This window comes from Bubalus bubalis, chromosome 5 (assembly GCF_019923935.1).
Source record: "Bubalus bubalis isolate 160015118507 breed Murrah chromosome 5, NDDB_SH_1, whole genome shotgun sequence".
Lineage (NCBI taxonomy): Eukaryota > Metazoa > Chordata > Mammalia > Artiodactyla > Bovidae > Bubalus > Bubalus bubalis.
The window spans coordinates 53,599,275-53,621,061 of NC_059161.1; the positions used below are offsets into that span (position 1 = coordinate 53,599,275).

General features: G+C 41.3%; 1 protein-coding gene across 20 annotated transcripts in view; it reads right to left on the minus strand.

Annotated features, from left to right (window-relative positions):
• Positions 1-21,787, minus strand: part of CNIH3 (cornichon family AMPA receptor auxiliary protein 3) — a 182,288-nt gene that overhangs the window by 135,593 nt on the left and 24,908 nt on the right. For 2 of the 20 annotated variants that reach the window (XM_045165749.1, XM_045165750.1), the window contains exons 1-2: positions 20,465-21,036; positions 19,837-20,001 (exon numbers count right to left, since the gene is read on the minus strand). The exons of 1 other annotated variant lie outside the window; for it this stretch is intronic. Coding sequence is in view for 8 of the 19 variants with exons in the window: in XM_044943115.2 (XP_044799050.2) it covers positions 19,837-20,001; positions 20,465-20,515 (216 nt within the window). In the remaining 11 variants the exon portion in view is untranslated. Of the gene's footprint in view, positions 1-11,137; positions 11,215-19,836; positions 20,002-20,464; positions 21,040-21,787 lie in introns of those variants that run through there. 17 more of the 20 variants (XM_045165748.1, XR_006641104.1, XM_044943126.2 and 14 more) reach the window with 16 other exon arrangements.

Genomic DNA, 21,787 nt, shown 5'->3' on the forward strand with positions numbered 1-21,787 from the left:
ATTTGGAAATACAGAGATGGAAAAAAATGAAGCAAACGCTATTTGCCACTCTCAGACGCCACTAACACAAAAGTGGTGTATTTCTTTCTAGCTCTGTTTTTTGCTGTTTATTTTATATCAGTTATTTCTTTTAATTGTTGTGATTATGCTTCATAAATTTTTGTAACACCAGAACAATACAACAATCTCAAAGGGAAATTTGATCATCCAAATATTTTGAGACCCTTAAGGCTGATCTGGAGAAGGAAATGGCAACCCACTCCGGTGTTCTTGCCTGGAGAATCCCAGAGACAGGGGAGCCTGATGGGCTGCCGTCTATGGGGTCGCACAGAGTTGGACACGACTGAAGCGACTTAGTAGTAGTAGTAGTAAGGCTGATCTATTATCTTTTGTTTCTACTGGTTCCTTCTTATGGAATCCTAGCATCTCATCTCTCTAATAATTTTATATTGTATGTCAAACTTTGTTTTGAGATGTTCTTTGTGGAAATTTGAGGTTTCTAAGATGATGTTATCCTTCTCCAAGGAAAATTTTATACTTCTTTTGCCAAGTGTCTGGGGGAAATGAGCACTCTAAAATTACCTGGATCCAGTTTCAGAGACTGAGATTTTGTGGACTAACCCACTAACTGTGATCTGCGTGAAGGATGTCTTTATTTCTGGTTCAGTCTTATTCAAGATGAGCAATCATTTTAGATCCCAAGCCAAAGCAAGTGGGTTATCAAGTTTTAAACCATGGTGGTCCTTGGAGTCTGACTTTTGCCCCTACCCTGGAAAGCACTAAAAGCACAACCCAGCCTGTCAGCCACCTCCTCTAGGTTAGCAAATGTCTCTAGAGAAAACTGGCCCCAAGTGCTAGTCTGGCCTCTCTGGGTTCCCGACCACTCTCAGAACTTGGCCTCAGTAATTCCTTACTCCTTTGTTGAGTTTGGTGCTTTTAAAAATATATAAATATATATATATACATATTTATTCAGCTTTTAAAATTGTGTTCAGTAGGAAGATTGGTCCGGAGAAGGCAATGGCACCCCACTCCAGTACTCTTGCCTGGAAAATCCCATGGACGGAGGAGCCTGGTAGGCTGCAGTCCATGCGGTTGCTAGGAGTCGGACATGACTGAGCGACTTCACTTTCACTTTTCCCTTTCATGCATTGGAGAAGGAAATGGCAACCCACTCCAGCGTTCTTGCCTGGAGAATCCCAGGGACGGGGGAGCCTGGTGGGCTGCTGTCTATGGGGTCGCACAGAGTCGGACACGACTGAAGCGACACAGCAGCAGCAGGAAGATTGGTCTGAATTATCTAACCCAGCATTACCAGAATCAGAAGCCTGTACATGAAAGGAAAATTTAATTATCCTACCACTCTGACTTTCAAGTATCCATCCATATCACAGGCCCTATTTTTCTTGCCCGTTCCTCAGCCGAGCTGCATCTCATTTTATCAGTTATAAAGTGGTATCTTATACCACTTTATAGTGGTAAAGGTGACTGCAGTGGTAGAATTTCAGAAATAAGATCCCAGGCAGTTACTGTTATTCAACAACTATCTAGTACCCATCTGTTGTGGGCATTCCTAAGGACCCATAAAGTTCCCAGGCTGATTGCTGAAGTAGTACATAACTCCTCCACAAGCCAATGTCTTTAAAAAAATAAAATAAATGTGCATGTGACACAGTACAGGAAGGCAAGGAATAAAGTGATTAGGAATGGGTGTTGAGTGACCAACTAAAGTGCTCTGTTCCCAATTCCAATGTGAGGGGTCTTCCCATATCACCAAGCAATCCTCAGAAACCACCTGGGCACCCTACAATTCAACTCAAATCTTAATAGCATCAGATTCCACAAGTTAAGGGCTCAGTCTCACAAGCCAGTCTCAGGTTCAGATGCCAATCACACGATCACCTCTGCTTCTGCCAACTGGCAACTGATTGGAGGTTCTAATGATCCCTTCCTTGGATTTGATTAATTTGCTAGAGCAGTTCACAGTACTCAGGAACCCAGTTTACTTACTAGATTACCAGTGTATTACAAAGGATATTCAAGGATATGAATGAACAGCCAGATCAAGAGATATATAGAACAAGATCTGGAAGGCTCTCGAACTTAAGAGCATCTGTCACCATGGAGTTTGGGATGCACCACCCACAGTGATGTGTTCTGGTTCAGCAACCTGGAAGCTCTTGGCCATTGCTGACAAACTCAACCTCCATCCCCTCTCCCCTTGCCAGAAATCAGGGAGTAGGACCTATCCCACTGTCAGCAACTAATCATAGTTGATTCCCTACTCGACTAGCCCCCTTTCTTAGGAGTGTTCCAAAAGTCCCATCATTAACATAAACCAGTTGTTGTAGAAAGGAGTTTGTTATGGATAGCAAGACACCATTTCACCTTTCTGGCTCTGAAGTGATTTCAGGAACTGAGGACAAGAGACCAAATATTATAACAAAAGATGCTCACATTGCTCTTATCTCTCAGGATATTTTAAGGGTTTTGGGAGCAGTGAGTCAGGACAGTGGACATTTGAATGACCAAATATATATTTCTTATAAATCATAATATCCTGCCAACCTATATTGTTTCAGCTGCTGTAGATATTTGAAAAGCCCATTACTTGATTTTTTTTTTCCCCAGCCTCTGTACAGGTAAGAGTAACCATTGTGACACAGCTTGAACCTCTGAGATATAGACTTCTTTTTGCCTGGAATTTGAACCCAATGCCTAGAAATACACCAGCAGTCTCGTGATCATAAGCAGGAAATCACCTCATTAAGAATGGAAAAGCTAAAGAGACAGAGCAAGTACCATTGACAACATAGTTGGGCCTCCCGAAACAGGAAGAAAGTGGGCAGGGCACATCCTATAAATGAATGACATAGCCCTTGAGGATATGATATAAACTGGTTAGAACCAACTAGGTCCAAGATGGCAGAAGCTTTGACTTCCAATGGACCTTGAACCTCTTTATACAGGTTAGGTTAGCCTCCTAACCTCTTCCCAAGCTTATGTATATAGGTTAGTTTTGGTTTTCTTCCTTCTCTTATGAATAATAACATTTCAGTTTCTCAAGAGTGAAGGCATATAACATGTCCCCACATGACTGAAGACTTGGTTCATCATGAAGCTTCTTCCAACCCTCAGCCCTATCCTACTTCTTCCTCCCCTGACCCTCCCTCTCCACCTGACCCATAAGCATCAGTCAGAGAAACGGTCAAAGTTTAAAGAAGTATGTCTTTGAATCCATGGGAAGCTCAGTTAAGTGGGCTGTGAGCTCCTTCTATCCCATTACCAACCCCATTCCACTCATAGGAAAATCTGACCAGACTTCATTTAGCACAGAATTCAAGAGTATATCCTGGGACTTCCCTGGTGGTGCTGTGACTAAGACTCGGTGCTCCCAATGCAGGGAGTCCAGATTCAATCCCTTGTCAGGGAATTAGATCTGACATGCCACAACTAAATATCCCTCAATAAAGGTCAAAGGTCCCCTGGGTTGCAACCAAGACCCAGCCCAGACAAACAAATAAAATTTTTTGAAAGTATCTCTTTACTGGGGCTTCCCAGGTAGCACCAGTGGTAAAGAATATGCCTGCCAGTGCAGCAGATATAAGAGACACAGTTTCAATCCCTGAGTCAGAAAGATCCCCAATGGGAAGGCATGGCAACCCACTCCCATATTCTTGCCTGGAGAATCCCATGGATGGAGGAGCCTGGTGGACTACAGTCCATGGGGTCACACAGAGTAGGACACGACTGAGTGACTCAGCACAGCACAGGACACGTCCTCACTGTTTCACATAAATGAACTCTGCACCTTTCAGGGCTGGTGTGGTTACTCCAGTTACTCCTTTGCTTCCCAGCCAAACTCTGTCAGAATCCGAGAAAGCTTTGCCCATCCTCCTGTGTAAACCCCACTCACCAGCTTTTCCCCCAGCCACTCTGCAAATGCTCCTCAAATCCCTACCAGACAGAGTATATGCCCACTTAATCCACCTCACCAAGACTCTCTGTTTCTCTTTCTTTGGTGAATTTGGTTATTGGAATGCCCTGAGAATTTGGATTTTTTTAATGGCTTTTATTATATAATTTGTGGTTTCCCTGTCGGCTCAGTGGTATAGAATCTGCCTGCCAATGCAGGAGACTCAGGTTCAATCCCTGGATCAGGGGTAGGAAATAGCTACCCACTCCAGTATTCTTGCCTGGGAAATCCCATGGACAGAGGAGCCTGGTGGGCTACAGTCCATGGGGTCACAAGAGTCGGACACGACTAAGCAACTAAACAACAGCAACAACAAATTATAACATTTTCAAACATATAGAACAGCAAAGAAAAGAGCAGCTTGAATATTCAACTATGTATCACCTGGATTCAACAACTGTTAACGTCTTGCTGTATGTGCTTCCAATTGTCCCAAAATTGTATTTTATAGCTGGTTTGTTCAAATAGGGATCTAAAGATTTTCCCTTCACTCTTCATCTCTCAAAGCATTATAACCTTTTGCTTGCATATGGTTTATCCACCAATCCTTTTTTTTTTTTTTTTTTAAGTTGAATGTCTGCTATTAACAGCTCTGGGCTGAGCACAGTGACTTTGTTCACTGGTTTCCAATGTTTGTTGCTCTGCATGCCCTCAAAAATCTAAGTTAGCATTATCTAGCCTAGGAATTTGTCTACTTAATTTGCTTGGCACACATTCACACATGTGGAGAAGCTGGCTATCAATTGTAGACTTGTGACTGGTGGATGAATCGCTTCTTCATTTTCCTTAAAATAATTTAAATCCAATTAGACTTCCCTTCTAGCTTGTAGGACTAGTAGGAAATTCTCCATCAGCCTTCAGTGGGGTTCCCCCATGAGTTTGGATAGAGCTACTGCAGGGCTTACATAGCATCAAAGCACTGGGCTTTGGTCATCAGTCCAACTGGTTCCTGCTGAGACATCCTAACTGAACTGGTCGTGGGTTCTTTCACCTCTGGCCTTCTGTTCTTCCTAGGTGGTGTGTCTGGGAGCTCCTCTGCCTGGCTTTTCCAGCCACCCTGGGCACCACACTGCCATGTCTCTAAGGTCCCGCCGCTTCCATGAGTTGCTGGCATGAGCACTGTGTGGGTCTCCTCTCCTCTGGAACACGCACTTCTGCCTCTTCACTGTCTGCGGGACATTGCTTCCTGATTCCTTCTTGCTACCACCAAAGCCGTTCTCTCTCCTCTCTCATCTTTTCTCCTCAGGGACATCTCGCAGAATCTCTCCCAAATCAGGAAGAACCCTTGGCTTGATTTCAAAGACCTTCTACTTTCTGCTTTGCAACTTATTCAGCCAACATTCACTGGTATAACTGTAGTGATTGTGATACTCTTGAAAGATTTCTGTTCCAACTGGTAAGTAGAATGACAGTTAGTGCAGCAAACAGTAAAATTAATAAATAATTAAAGATTCTAAATTAAACTCATTCATTTGGGTCAATTGTCATAGGATGTCACAAGGACCATTGATACACGGGCCTCTCATATGCCTATTTATCACAAAGCACACCATGCAGTTGACATCCCTGTTTATCACTATACTGGAATCACGTGGTTGCCACAGATTCTAAATAGTTGCTACTTCAGTTGTATTTGTGCATAGTAATGTTTGTGTAAGTGGTAAATGTAGTGTTTCAATATTTATAAACTCAAGAATTTATCAATAAATATCTTTTAAAACTCTCAGAACAAAAAAGAGGACCAAGCAAGGATACATTCATTAATGTTCCATTTAAATATCATACAACTCAATCTTCTGAGTCTGCAAAGAATAAACAATGTTAATAATGAAATGTAGCCTAGAATACCTACTGTGTAGATTTCAAAATGACCTGAACATTTTTATACTGTGCAAGAACTGGTACAAGTTCACATAATACTTTTTATTTCTTTAATGCAAAATAGATTGTTTTAAAATATGAGTGGCTTATCAGTGCTAGGAATATAAATATAGGATGCAAATGGTGCTCTGAGTTGACTTAAAAGATTTAGATATTCAAAAGAGTGGCAATCGCGTTTTGCCAAAGCTTGATGTTCAATAAAAAGAATTGTAATTATTAATGAAATAATCAAAAGATCAGTTTCACACTATAACATATTTGAAAGAACAATATCTTCAAAATTAAACGAAATATTGATTAAATGATTTAAAATATTCAGGAAGTACCTTTTAAAAGATTAACTAGGGACTTCCCTGGTGGTCCAGTGGTTAAGAATCTGCCTTGCAGTGCAGGGGACGGGGCTTTAATCCCTGGTCAGGGAACTAAGATCCCACATGCCACGGAGGAGCTAAACCTGCACACCGTGACTACTGAGCCTCCACACTGGAGCCTGTGTGCCACAACTAGAGACTGTGAGGCAACGAAAGATCCCACAGGACGCAGCCAAGTAAACACATAAATATACATATTTTAAAAAAAGATTAACACTAGCCAGCATGTGCTTGAGCATAATCAAGCATTTCCCAGCATGAAATATTCAACAGTCATTTTGAAAAGAACAGTATCTATATAAGAATACATTACATTCTAGATTTATGTTCCCACTTATTGGAAAACATATACCTACTGAAATGAGAAAACAGCTTATTTTAAAAGTTATAAATCAAAAAAGTAAAACATACACTTTCTATGAACCTTCAACTATTTCATATAAAAGCATATCAAAATTTATTCTAAAACAAGAAATTTTAAATTTTGTTGATCTTGTGGAGTTAGAATAATATTTAAAATAATAACCAAACTTTATTGCCGATGTTTAAGAAAAACAGTGTCAATAAGACATAGTTCCATGGAAACATTTTGTTCAGACAGTACTAGTGCCTGTATGTTGGGGGAAAGTCCCTATTTCAGTCAAAATTTTAGAAATATTTCTAAATGTTTTTAATTTGACACTAAGTCATTGTATTCAATTACCCCTGGATGATGTAATGAAGGATGTAAAGTACTTAGTACTGATTTATCTTTAGTACTTATTTATCTTATAAATGGAAGTTTGTACTTCTTGACCACCTAGTCTCTATTTCATTTTTTTCCGTTCTGATCTTTATTATTTCCTTCTTTCTACTAACTGTGGGCTTTGTTTGATTACCTTTTTCTAGTTCCTTTAGGTATAGGGATAATTTTCTTGAGATTTTTTGTTTGTTTCCTAAGTTTGACCTGTACCACTATAACCTTACATCTTAGAACTGCTTTTGCTGCATCTCAGACTTTGGAACATTGTGTTGGAAAACTCTTCTATATGTAGTTGTAGTTTTGCTGTGTCCATGGGAGGAGACAAGCTTAGGATCTTTCTACTCTGCCATCTTGATCCCACCCCCGCAGAATTTAAAATTTTTATATTCATTTGATGTATCTTGTAAAATGAAAGTAAACATGTAGAAAAAAATTAGCCTTAATAAACCATATTCTAATAGTGATAGTCACACTTTCCATGACTTTATAAGAAATGTGTTTCTGTTAAATCGATTTAATTCTACAATTAATAAAAGTAATAAAGCCTATAAGGATAAATAAAGGAAGCTTTAGAGAAACAAAGAAATATCATATACCACTTGAAACAAAACAAATTATAAATTCTAAGAAGGCTGTTCAAACATCTAGGTAAATTATGTAAAGTGAGGGATGACAAGAGGCAGCAGTGTAATAAATTTTTAAGTTGTTTCTATTTATTAAATGGTGTCATTCTGCCAAATGATGTTTGCAAAACTCCATGGATTGAAAGTAATAAAAAATCAATCTGAATTATTAAGTATGTTATTTCATGATAACAGAGAGGCCTAGCCAGTCCCCACTTTTCCCCATACTTTGGGGGAGGCCAACTTGACTCTTCCAACCCCAGACCTATGGGTTAACTGCATCCAGCACCACATACAGCAGAGACAACACCCAGCTGAGCCTAGCCCAGGGCTGAGCCATGAGCAAAGAAAGAGTGGTTGTTGTTTTAAGTAACGAAGTTTGGGGGTTGTTTGTTTTGTAGTGATAGACCATTGCAAATGTTCCTTTATTCACTAAATGGCCTTTTTAATTTGGTGTCCACTGTAGATGGCTTCTAGAAAGAAGTGTGTAATGAAGCAAACTCCCTTATAGCTTAGGTAAGATACAACTCCAGATCTTATACCTGCATTTGCTCTGATTCCCACAGCCACCCAAGCCCCATTCCACAAGCAGAGGCACAAAGGCTCTGAGGTCTGGGCCAGGCTTGGGCTCCAGGGGTCAGTTGTCCTCAGACATCAGAATACTTACCACCCTGTTTGTGTAAAGGATGTTGTTGTTTTTAAAACATATATAAGATCCACCACTTTAACCATCTTTCAGCATTTGGTTCTGTGATACTGAGTACATTCACATTGTATACAACCATCACCACTATTCATTTCCAGAAATTGTTTTAACTTCCCACACTGAAACTCCACCCCCAGTGAACAATAAGACCCCATTCTCCCTGCCCCAGCCCTGACAACCACCATTCTACTTTCTGTCTCTATGAATCTGATTAGTCTAGATACTTCATATAAGTACAATTTGGAAAACTCAGCAATGGCCACAGGACTGGAAAAGGTCAGTTTTCATTCCAATCCCAAAGAAAGGCAATGCCAAAGAATGTTCAAACTACAGCACAATTGCACTCATCTCACACGCTAGCAAAGTGATGCTCAAAATTCTCTAAGTCAGGCTTCAACAGTACATGAACCTTGAACTTCCAGATGTTCAAGCTGGTTTTAGAAAAGGCAGAGGAACCAGAGATCAAATTGTCAACATCCGTTGGATCATAGAAAAAGCAAGAGGGTTCCAGAAAAACATCTACTTCTGCTTTATTGACTATGCCAAAGCCTTTGACTGTGTGGATCACAACAAACTGGAAAATTCTTCAAGAGATGGGAATACCAGACCACCTAACCCGCCTCCTGAGAAATCTGTATGCAGTTCAAGAAGCAACAGTTAGAACTGGGCATGGAACAACAGACTGGTTCCAAATTGGGAAAGGAGTACGTCATAGCTGTATATTGTCACCCTGCTTTTTTAACTTCTATGCAGCATACATCATGCAAAATGCTCGGTTGGATGAAGCACAAGCTGGAATCAAGATTGCTGGGAGAAATATCAATAACCACAGATATGTAGATGACACCACACTTATGGCAGAAAGCAAAGAAGAACTAAATAGCCTCTTGATGAAAGTGAAAGAGGAGAATGAAAATGTAGGCTTAAAACTCAACATTCAGAAAACTAAGATCATGGCATCTGGTTCCACCACTTCATGGCAAATAGATGGAAAAATAATGGAAACAGTGATAGACTTTATTGGGCTCCAAAATCACTGCAGATGGTTACTGCAGCCATGAAATTAAAAGATGCTTGCTCCTTGGAAGAAAAGTTATGACCAACCTTGACAGCATATTAAAAAGCAGAGACGTTACTTTGCCAACAAAGGTCCATCTAGTCAAAGCTATGGTTTTTCCAGTAGTCATGTATGAATGTGAGAGTTGGACTATAAAGAAAGCTGAATGCATAAGAATTGATGCTTTTGAACCATGGTGTTAGAGAAGATGCTTGAGAGTCCCTTGGACAGCAAGGAGATCCAACTAGTCCATCCTAAAGGAAATCAGTCCTGAATATTCATTGGAAGGACTGATGCTGAAGCTGAAACTCCAATACTTTGGCCACCTGATGTGAAGAACTGACTCATTTGAAAAGACCCTGATGCTGGGAAAGATTGAAGGCAGGAGAAGAAGGGGATGACAGAGGATGAGATGGATGGATGGCATCACTGACTCAATGGACATGAGTTTGAGTAAACTCTGGAAGTTGGTGATGAGCAGGGAAGCCTGGAGTGCTGCAGTCCATGGGGTCACAAACAATCAGACATGACTGAGGAACTGAACTGAACTGAACTGAACCACACTGTCTTATAATTCAATTTTTAAAATTTTATTTTATTGAAGTATAATTTATTGACAATGTCACATTAGTTTCTGCTGTACAGCAAAGGGATTGAGTTACATATATATTGTTATATAATAATATATATGAATTATATATATATATGAGTTTTAGGGGCTTCTCTGGTGGCTCAGTGGTAAAGAATCACCTGCAATGCAAGAGACCTGGGTTTGATCCAGGGTCGGGAAGATCCCCTGCAGAAGAGAATGGCAAACTACTCCAGTATTCTTGCCCAGAAAAGTCCATGGATACAGGAGCCTGATGGGCTACAGTCCATGGTGTCACAAAGAGTTGGACACAACTGAGTGACTAACACATACATATGAGTTTTATATATATATATGTATATATATTGTTTAATTCAACTCTTTACATGTTGAATATCTATCTCCCTCTATAAACTGGGACATCATTGCCATAAAGATTTTCTTTATGTCAAAGATTCACAGACTTTCTTCTTTGAATCACCATATCCCTCCCAGTGTCTGGCATATAATAGATGTCTAGTAAGGATTCAAGAAAGGGATGTGCATGTGTGTGGATGGATAGATGGGTGGATGGACTGATGCAGGTACCACTGTCACGAGGCGAGTAGTTGACTTAAGTCTGCCCACTGATGACATGCAGATGGATCGAGTCTATTTCCTACTTATTTACCTAAGAGCACTTACCAGTCCAATTGTCCCCCAAAACATTGCACAATCCATGCCCGTAAGAATCTAACAGAGACGAACAGAGCCATCTATGACTTTGATAAGAAGCCTAACAGAGAAGTGCAAATACTTACAGAGACACCTAGCATGAGGCTTCAGACATAGAACATGTTCAATAGGAGTATTTTTCACTGAATTGAATCAGACGACAAATGAGCCAGGAAGCTTTGAGCTTCAATTTCCACTTTGAAGCTATGTGACTTTAGGCAAATTAATTTATCTCATCACGCCCTGCAGATGTGTTTCAGTTCTGACAAGAACGCCAGGTATAAGCCAGCTTGGCCTGTGCAGACAGGACCCAGCCTTTCACAGAAGCCACATTTTCGCCAAAATGGTGGGGAGAAGGACAGAGGGGGACCAGGGAGGACCAGGGGGACCGGGAAACCACAGAACTGGTTCCAGAGAGTCCTTGGGTTAGGGAGGGAGAGGAATGGGAAGCAGCTTCCCGCTCATGTTCTGAACTCACCAAAATGTCATCTTCCTGCCAACGAGGCCTTCTGTGGAAATTGTGATTTTGCTATTATTAGCTCTGTTAAACAGGCACTGTAAACAGATTGCAAACAATGAGCCTTTGTCAGAAACACCCCATTCTGTTCTTGGCCCTGGCTCCTTTCACACCTGGAGATACAACATCTATTTTAACAATACTGCTTAAGAGGCAGCTGTGGTGTCAGGGGAAATTGTCTTACTCAGAAACTGAAGAGATTTCAGGAGGCGGTTAATGGTACATGCTGGAGTCTGCCTTTATCCTCGTAAAGCACAAAAGTGGATGCCTCCAGACAGGGCCAGCGTTACTACTAACATGGAAACTATGTGTTGCCATTCCTGTTTTTCCATTTGCTAATTCAGATAGATTTGAGGGCCTGAGTGTTTCCATCAGATGTGAAATATCTTCCCATGCTTCCCACCTGCTGTGAGCGGCTGTGCTGTCTTTAATAACAATTTCAGGCGTTCTGCAGAAAATCTGAGGCTACTAAGTTTAGCCCCACAGCTAATGAGTCTGTAACTCACAAGATTAATGCTAGACCTAATTTTATGAAGTCTGAATATCACTGTCATGATTTCCTTTCTTCAGTGTGCTCTGAGAGTCCCGTCTCTTCTCCTCGAAACTTTCCACACCTCTGTGCTCTACTGGCACTTTCATTTTTATTGATTAAAGCTGTGAGTCACTTATTCCATTTTGTCGATTCTTATAAAGGATATCTGAAACCCTTACAAAGATCAGAGTGTTTGTAAACATACATGCACACACCGTCATGCACGTACTTGGAATGAAGTTCTTTCACTTGTGGACAAAACAAGTCCTTGAAGCGTCATCTGAATGAGCACCACATGTGACAATGGCCCCACCAGATAACAATAGCAACTGTTTATGTGTTCTGTGAAAGTATTGATATTCTTTGAAAATATTCTGATATTCTGATATCTGATATTCTGTGAATGTATTGATAAATAGTGGTTATTAATAATCAGTGCTGGGGAAGTGGGATGAATTAGGAGATGGGGATTGACATATATACACCAGTCCTGGGTGTTCTTTGGAAGGAATGATGCTAAAGCTGAAACTCCAGTACTTTGGCCACCTTATGCAAAGAGTTGACACATTGGAAAAGACTCTGATGCTGGGAGGGACTGGGGGCAGGAGGAGAAGGGGACGACAGAGGATGAGATGGCTAGATGGCATCACTGACTCGATGGATGGGAGTCTGAGTGAACTCCGGGAGTTGGTGATGGACAGGGAGGCCTGACATGTTGCAGTTCATGGGGTCACAACTGAGCGACTGAACTGAACTGAACTGAACTAAACTGATGCACAAAATAGATAACTAATGAGAACCTACTGTATAGTACAGGGAGCTCAGTGCTCCATGGTGACTAAAAGGGAAGGAAATTCAAAAAAGAGGGGTGCCAGATCCTGAGCAAGGACTTGCCATGCACTCTCTCCTCTCATTCCCACACTCTGTGATATGGGTATTTATCGTCTCCATGTTATCAATGAGAAAACTGAGCCTCAGAGAGGTCAGGCCCTTACCTAAGGTCACACAGCAGACAGCAGGGTCTGCTAGGATCCATGTCCAGCTCTGACTCTAAAGCCCACTCACTAAGCCTCAGAGGTAGAGGCTGAGGGATGTGGACCTCCTGGATAGAGATTGAGGAAACCTGGCAGCTCAGCCTCTGAGAGTGAAAATGGGCTGTTGTACAGTTCAGGGCCAGGGAGCCTCACAAACAGAAGGGCTCCAGCTGGGACTGTGCCAACCTTCATGTCCTGGTGTGCAAGGCAGGGAGCAGATGCCAAGACAGTTAGACCAGATTAGCCTATGGTCTCTGCTGATCCTCTGGAACAGGCCTCAAAGAAACCCATATGCCCCAGTGAGACCAGTCTCCTCCCATATGCCATCTGGAAGGCCCAGAGGTACAGAGAAGTTAAGTAACTTTACTAACAACATGCAGCTAGTAAGTGGAGGAGCTGGGATTCAAACCCAGGCAACCTGAGCACAGAGCTGGTTTTCAAACCCTGCACTTCAAAAAAAGGCCTGGACTAACTGCCTCAGATTAGTGCAGGTCATAAATGACTTCACAAGGGAGAAAAATCAAATCAATAAAACTAGAAATGAAAATGGAGAGATCACAACAGACAACACAGAAATACAAAGGATCATAAGAGAGTACTATCAACAATTATATGCCAATAAAATGGACAACGTGGAAGAAATGGACAAATTCTTAGAAAAGTACAACTTTCCAAAACTCGACCAGGAAGAACAGACCCATCACAAGCACGGAAATTGAAACTGTAATCAAAAATCTTCCAGCAAACAACAGCCCAGGTCCAGACGGCTTCACAGCTGAATTCTACCAAAAATTTAGAGAAGAGCTAACACCTATCCTGCTCAAACTCTTCCAGAAAATTGCAGAGGATGGTAAACTTCCAAACTCATTCTATGAGGCCACCATCACCCTAATACCAAAACCTGACAAAGATCCCACAAAAAAAGAGAACTACAGGCCAATATCACTGATGAACATAGATGCAAAAATCCTTAACAAAATTCTAGCAATCAGAATCCAACAACACATTAAAAAGATCATACACCATGACCAAGTGGGCTTTATCCCAGGGATGCAAGGATTCTTCAATATCCGCAAATCAATCAATGTAATACACCACATTAACAAATTGAAAAATAAAAACCATATGATTATCTCAATAGATGCAGAGAAAGCCTTTGACAAAATTCAACATCCATTTATGATCAAAACTCTCCAGAAAGCAGGAATAGAAGGAACATACCTCAACATAATCAAAGCTATATATGACAAACCCACAGCAAACATTATCCTCAATGGTGAAAAATTGAAAGCATTTCCTCTAAAGTCAGGAACAAGACAAGGGTGCCCACTTTCACCATTACTATTCAACATAGTTTTGGAAGTTTTGGCCTCAGCAATCAGAGCAGAAAAAGAAATAAAAGAAATCCAAATTGGAAAAGAAGAAGTAAAGCTCTCACTATTTGCAGATGACATGATCCTCTATATAGAAAACCCTAAAGACTCCACCAGAAATTTACTAGAACTAATCAATGACTATAGTAAAGTTGCAGGATATAAAATCCACACCCAGAAATCCCTTGCATTCCTATACACTAATAATAAGAAAACAGAAAGAGAAATTAAGGAAACAATTCCATTCACCATTGCAACGGAAAGAATAAAATACTTAGGAATATATCTACCTAAAGAAACTAAAGACCTATATATAGAAAACTATAAAACACTGGTGAAAGAAATCAAAGAGGACACTAACAGATGGAGAAATATACCATGTTCATGGATTGGAAGAATCAATATAGTGAAAATGAGTATACTACCCAAAGCAATCTATAGATTCAATGCAATCCCTATCAAGCTACCAACGGTATTCTTCACAGAGCTAGAACAAATAATTTCACAATTTGTATGGAAATACAAAAAACCTCGAATAGCCAAAGCGATCTTGAGAAAGAAGAATGGAACTGGAGGAATCAACCTACCTGACTTCAGGCTCTACTACAAAGCCACAGTTATCAAGACAGTATGGTACTGGCACAAAGACAGAAATATAGATCAATGGAACAAAATAGAAAGCCCAGAGATAAATCCACGCACATATGGACACCTTATCTTTGACAAAGGAGGCAAGAATATACAATGGATTACAGACAATCTCTTTAACAAGTGGTGCTGGGAAATCTGGTCAACCACTTGTAAAAGAATGAAACTAGAACACTTTCTAACACCATACACAAAAATAAACTCAAAATGGATTAAAGATCTCAACGTAAGACCAGAAACTATAAAACTCCTAGAGGAGAACATAGGCAAAACACTCTCTGACATACATCACAGCAGGATCCTCTATGGCCCACCTCCCAGAATATTGGAAATAAAAGCAAAAATAAACAAATGGGGCCTAATTAACCTTAAAAGCTTCTGCACATCAAAGGAAACTATTAGCAAGGTGAAAAGACAGCCTTCAGAATGGGAGAAGATAATAGCAAATGAAGCAACTGACAAACAACTAATCTCGAGAATATACAAGCAACTCCTACAGCTCAACTCCAGAAAAATAAATGACCCAATCAAAAAATGGGCCAAAGAACTAAATAGACATTTCTCCAAAGAAGACATACAGATGGCTAACAAACACATGAAAAGATGCTCAACATCACTCATTATCAGAGAAATGCAAATCAAAACCACTGTGAGGTACCATTTCACACCAGTCAGAATGGCTGCGATCCAAAAGTCTACAAGTAATAAATGCTGGAGAGGGTGTGGAGAAAAGGGAACCCTCTTACACTGTTGGTGGGAATGCAAACTAGTACAGCCACTATGGAGAACAGTGTGGAGATTCCTTAAAAAACTGGAAATAGAACTGCCTTATGATCCAGCAATCCCACTGCTGGGCATACACACTAAGGAAACCAGAAGGGAAATAGACACGTGTACCCCAATGTTCATCGCAGCACTGTTTATAATAGCCAGGACATGGAAGCAACCTAGATGTCCATCAGCAGATGACTGGATAAGAAAGCTGTGGTACATATACACAATGGAGTATTACTCAGCCATTAAAAAGAATACATTTGAATCAGTTCTAATGAGGTGGATGAAACTGGAGCCTATTATACAGAGTGAAGTAAGCCAGAAAGAAAAACACCAATACAGTATACTAACGCATATGTATGGAATTTAGAAAGATGGTAACAATAACCCTGTGTACGAGACAGCAAAAGAGACACTGATGTATAGAACAGTCTTGTGGACTCTGTGGGAAAGGGAGAGGGTGGGAAGATTTGGGAGAATGGCATTGAAACATGTAAAATATCATGTATGAAACAAGTTGCCAGTCCAGGTTCGATGCACGATACTGGATGCTTGGGGCTGGTGCACTGGGACGACCCAGAGGGATGGTATGGGGAGGGAGGAGGGAGGAGGGTTCAGGATGGGGAACACATGTATACCTGTGGCGGATTCATTTTGATATTTGGCAAAACTAATATAATTATGTAAAGTTTAAAAATAAAATTAAAAAAAAAATTAATGACTTCACAGTTCAGAGAGGGCGATGGCTGGGAGAGAGGGGAAGCTAGGTGGAGAGTTGATCCTTTAGCCACGCCTGGAAGAGCAGGGAGGCAGGATTTATGGAGGTGATGGAGTGGAGGATGCCAACCTGTGTGCTATTTCATTAATCACTGAGCAGATTAGCTTGGCTGTGAGTTTATTAATAGAGGAGTGAGGGGGGAAGCCTAATTAGAAAAGTAGGTTTGGTGGCCTTGAGTGCCAAGCTGGATTAAATAAAAACAAGTTCAAGAGAAGTTTGAGTCTACCTTTTCCAAGTGCCTCCCACATCATATTTCTGTACAAACAACTCTAGAAGAGGTGCTGTTTCTGCACAAGACCCCTGTAAATGTTACGGGGAAATGTAAGGCATAAATGAAGCCTCAGAAGTCCCCAGAGGCTCTGAAAACTGCCACCACAAATTCAGCCAGTACCTACCACCTGGGAGGAGAGATGGAAGGGAAGAGCCAAAGCCATGGAAAGGAAGACTCTGCGGCATAAGTACACCCTCACGTTGAAGATTAAATGGACAGGACTCTCCTGATGGTCCAGTGGTTAAGACTTTGCACTTCCAATGCAGTGGGCAACAGGTTCAATCCCTAGTCAGGAAACTAAGATCCTATATGCCATTTGGTGCAGTCAAAAGATACATTTTTTTTAAAAAATTGTTTAAAAGATGGAAGCAGTTACCTGGAGATGGGAGGAAGTTATAGAGGTAAAGCAACCCCAAAGAACAGGTAACCTCAAAATCTTTCAAATGGCCAATTGTAGTATTTAGGCCTTCATTATTTTCCCATTTGTTTAACAAACATTTATTCATGGTCTACCATCTGCCAAGTACTGTGTTGGCATTTAAAAGCAAATATGCTGATATACTGGTAATTCTCAAACCTCCAAGCAAAAGAATAAGATTCCACTGGCAAGCCTCCATTTGGAGTTGCCTGAAACCACTCCTCAACTCCTGTCCGCCCCCAGTGCCACACTGAGGTGTAGAGGTGAGATGGGAAGACTCAAAGAAATACCCCATGGAGCTCCCTGCAGGGGTTAATAATCAGCCACCTGTTGCTTTGGCTAAGCCATGAAAAAACACACCATGGGAAAAGAATAAAAGCAAAATATACCCATACAGTATAATCTAAACAAAAGTACATCAGGTTGATTAGTTGGGGTCATCGTGCCCTGCTAAGCTAAGGAAAAACATAGTGTGGACCTTGGAATGCCGGATCAGCGCAAGTTCAGAACGCTGCTTGTGCACACACCAAGATGTTTTCCTAAAGCATATGCGGGTCCATGACCTCCAGCTGGGTGATACCCCTTGTGCAAGAAAATAACAAAGATAGTTCAAAGTAACCAATAAAATGAGAGACATGACCAGGGACATAGGAGGCTGATTTTATCATAGCACAGCAGATGCACTTTCTGCATGCCAAGACACTAAGTAAAGTCATGTGGCTCCGAGGAACAGGGCTCTTGATCCAAGAGGTCTTGAGTAGCCCAGTCCCATCTTTAAAACTTTAATTCTGTCTCTAGTTTCTTTTTCCCAAACTGTGTGTTGACCGGTTTCAACCCCTACCTGCTGTGCTGGCCTCAGCAGCTCTCTAACGCAGGCCAAGGAGTTCTTCCCTGGGGCTGGGCAGCTGTGTGTGTATTCTGGGTTAAAAATCTTCTCTCCTCCCTGAGATAACTTGAGTTTGGGGTAGAAATATCACTTTAAGCTATAGAGCAGCCATCAGAGATATGTGTTCCACTGTTGGCAAAAAAAAAAATCCAAAAAGCAATCCTGGCCAAACCCTCCAAGAGTCAGCTTCGAAAAGGGGGCAGCCTGCAGTTTATGGGACAAAAATCACTTTTGCCTGCACATTGAAAGGTACATAACTCGTTTTCATTTAACCCCATCTCCTCTAAGGAGACTAAACCGTTATTTTGATTCAGAATGTAGACTTATAATAATGAGATCTGTTATACCTTCAAAGTGCCCCTGAACAAGACATGAGCACAGAGATGCTAGGAATTCAGTGACCCTCTGTGGCAGAGCCTGTGAAGAGCAATGCACTGAGTTTCCATCCCTGAGAATTATTCCATTGTTCTAACGTCCAGGCAAAGGTGAGGCAAAAGCAGATCCAAACTCAGAAAAGGAAGTTTGGGCATTTTCAAGGTTTCTGAACAGCAATGATTGTGTTCACTCAGCCACTTTCATCACCAGAGCTCAGCCTTTTTAATCAATTCTCACAGAGATCTGGAAAACTGATACACAGAATGATCCCATGTAAAATGCCCCCCATCCCCGCTGCGCAAAAAAAAAAAGGATCAGGAAGAAGCTAGTGGCTTGGCCCAGGGCTTAATGCTAAACCAGCTTCAGAATCGAGAACAGAAGTTTCTAGGATCAGCCTTTACTCTCCCAGTAAGTTCCACAACCTGAGAATCTGGCCAATAAAATTCAAAATCTTTCAACACTCAGAATCAGCAGCATCGAGTCCGAGCTAAAAAATAAGTAAGTGTTGCCTGGTGCTGCCAGCAAAATAAAGAAAGTGCAAAAATCTAGTTAATTACTCAGGACATGTTGGCAGACACCTCTGCTTGTCAAATTCCTGGTTGTCTGTATGGTTGTTTACATCTGCATTAATTTGCACTTGTGGAAGTTTTAAATACTTCTTAAGTAGCAGCAAAGATATTACCAGAAACTGTGCTGGTTTAGAAAAATTCCTCTCCTCCATTCCTGATTTATTCACAGGTAGAGGACACGTTGCCATAGACCCATGACTCTTGAGCTTGGAGAGATCTTAAATGGATCTCACACTCAGACATCACAGCTAAAGCCACTGCCATCCTTCTGGCTCTGCCTGGACCATGAACTTGATCCCCAGACTTCTACTCTTGCAGTGCACAGTTCCAATGCAAAGGCTCTAAGAAAATCTAGACACTCATTAAAACTTGAAAAAAAAAATGGATGAAGGTGATCAGAGGTTAAAACTTACAGTCATAAGATAAATCTGTTCTGGTGATGCAGTGTACAGCATGGTGACTATAATTAACAATACTGTATATACAAAATTTGCCAATATATATGTTAAAAGTTTTCATCATAATAAAAAAAATTATAACAATGTGAGGTTGACTGATATTAACTAGACTTACTGTGGTGATCATTTCATAGCATATACAAATATCAAATCTTGATGGAATGCATCTAGAACTAATATAATGTCAATTACATCTCCATAAAACTAGAAAAATAATTAAAAACTAAAACTTTGACAAAAACATATTGAGGAAAAATTTTTTTAAATATCATTTAATCATTTTGAATGTTTTCATTCATTCAACAAATGTTTCCTGAGGACATATTTTGCGTCATAGTGTACCATTAGGTTTTGGGGACACGTATTCAAAGATTTATCACATCACCTCTGCCTACAAGGAGTTCACAGTTCAGTGAAGGAAACAAACACAGGGAGAAAAACACAGTGGAATAGGTGTGTACAGTGGAGTGAGTGAAGTTGACATTTACACACTAAAACTCAAATATGCAGAAACTAGAAATATACTTTCTATAAGTAGTCTTACCTTATGCTCAATCCCCAGTGACAATACACATACACAAATCTTAAATTTTTCAGTAAGAGATAACTCAGGCCCAGGGCTTCCCTGGTCGTCCAGGGTTAAGACTCCATGCTTCTGCTGCAGGGGGCTTGGGTTCAATCCCTGGTTGGGGAATGAAGATCGTGCATGCTGCATAGTGCAATCAAAAAAATAAGAAAAAAAAAAAAACCCTCAGGTTCTTCTAGGTTAAAAACATTACTTTCAGATAAAGAGTCACTCACTTCCCAAGCTCATATTCCCTTTCAGTTCTCTTCCCCTTTCCAAAGGAGCTCTAGTCTAGCCACACACCCAATTCCTTCTCAGTATGGTACCAGGTGCAGCAGGAAACTTCCTAACCTGTTGGTGTCCTCTATTGAGGTCTTTCTGGTCTCCTCTGGACACTCATTTCTTACCCCAGTGTCCACTGCTGTGACTGACCTCTCTCAGTGCTCTGGGTTGCAGTGCTCCCTGCTAGGGCTGAAGTCCTGGATATCTGGCCCTCCTCTCCAGCCTCCCTTATCCCATCCCTGACTCTTCTCTATCTTTGGCTCCTTCAGCCTGTCTATATTCCCACTCAGGCCCATGTAAATGCCAAGTCTCATAAGCCACTCACCTTGGTTGCTCTCATAAGCCACACTGCCCCACAGCTCTGCATAGTAGTCATTTCCTAGGGCTGCCAGAAATCTGGAATCAAAGCCATGGCCCTCTGAAGTCCCTGCAGGAGGAGTCTTCCATGCCCCTTTCAGTTTCTAGTGGATCTCAGTGTCCCTTGGCTTTCAGCAGCAACACTCTAATCTCCACCTTGACCTTCACATAGCCTTCTTCCCTGTGTCTTTCTCTGTCTTCTCTTCTTATAAAAACACCAGTTATCAGATACAGGGCTCCTAAGAGATTTGCAGTCTCCCAGGGAAGCAGACAGAGTATTTGCTCTAATGTTCCCAGAGTCCCCGGATCACCTGGTAATTACTCAATTCCCTTTAGAGGTTTGAGGTCCAGATCTTGAGCCCACTTGGGAGAACCAGATCATTCCCATGTAAACTTCCCTCTCTGCCTACTGTTTTCATTTACATTGTACACTATACTCTGAATGCTACTGCCGCTTCTGATCACCAAATGCAAGGTCAGGGATAGGGAGGGTGGGAGGATTTCCACACATCAAGCAGTTCTGCAGAATACTGCCAAATGCTTTTTCTGCAGCTGTTAAGATGATCGTTATGAGTTTTAAACCTTCATTTCATCCTTCTGCAGACACTAGCTGGGTGTCCTACAATTCAAGTCAATTCTGACACTATTTACCTAAAGATAGTGTCAGATTCCACATGTTGAGGCTCAGTCCCACAAGCCTTCCCCATTTTAGATGGGGAAGTCTAGATGCAAGTCTATAAATTGTTACCTGTGCTTCTGATCAATAGGCTATAAATCGGAGGTTCCCATGACCCTCTCCTTGGGTTCAATTAATTGTCTAGAGTGGCTCACAGAACACCAGAAGCCAGTTAACTTCCTAGATTACCGGTTTGCTACAGATCAGATCAGATCAGTCGCTCAGTCGTGTCCGACTCTTGCGACCCCATGAATCGCAGCATGCCAGGCCTCCCTCTCCATCACCAACTCCTGGAGTTCACTCAGACTCACGTCCATCGAGTCAGTGATGCCATCCAGCCATCTCATCCTCTGTCGTCCCCTTCTCCTCTTGCCCCCAATCCCTCCCAGCATCAGAGTCTTTTCCAATGAGTCAACTCTTTGCATGACGTGGCCAAAGTACTGGAGTTTCAGCTTTAGCATCAGTCCTTCCAAAGAAATTCCAGGGCTGATCTCCTTCAGAATGGACTGGTTGGATCTCCTTGCAGTCCAAGGGACTCTCAAGAGTCTTCTTCAACAAACAAAAGCATCAATTCTTCGGCGCTCAGCCTTCTTCACAGTCCAACTCTCACATCCA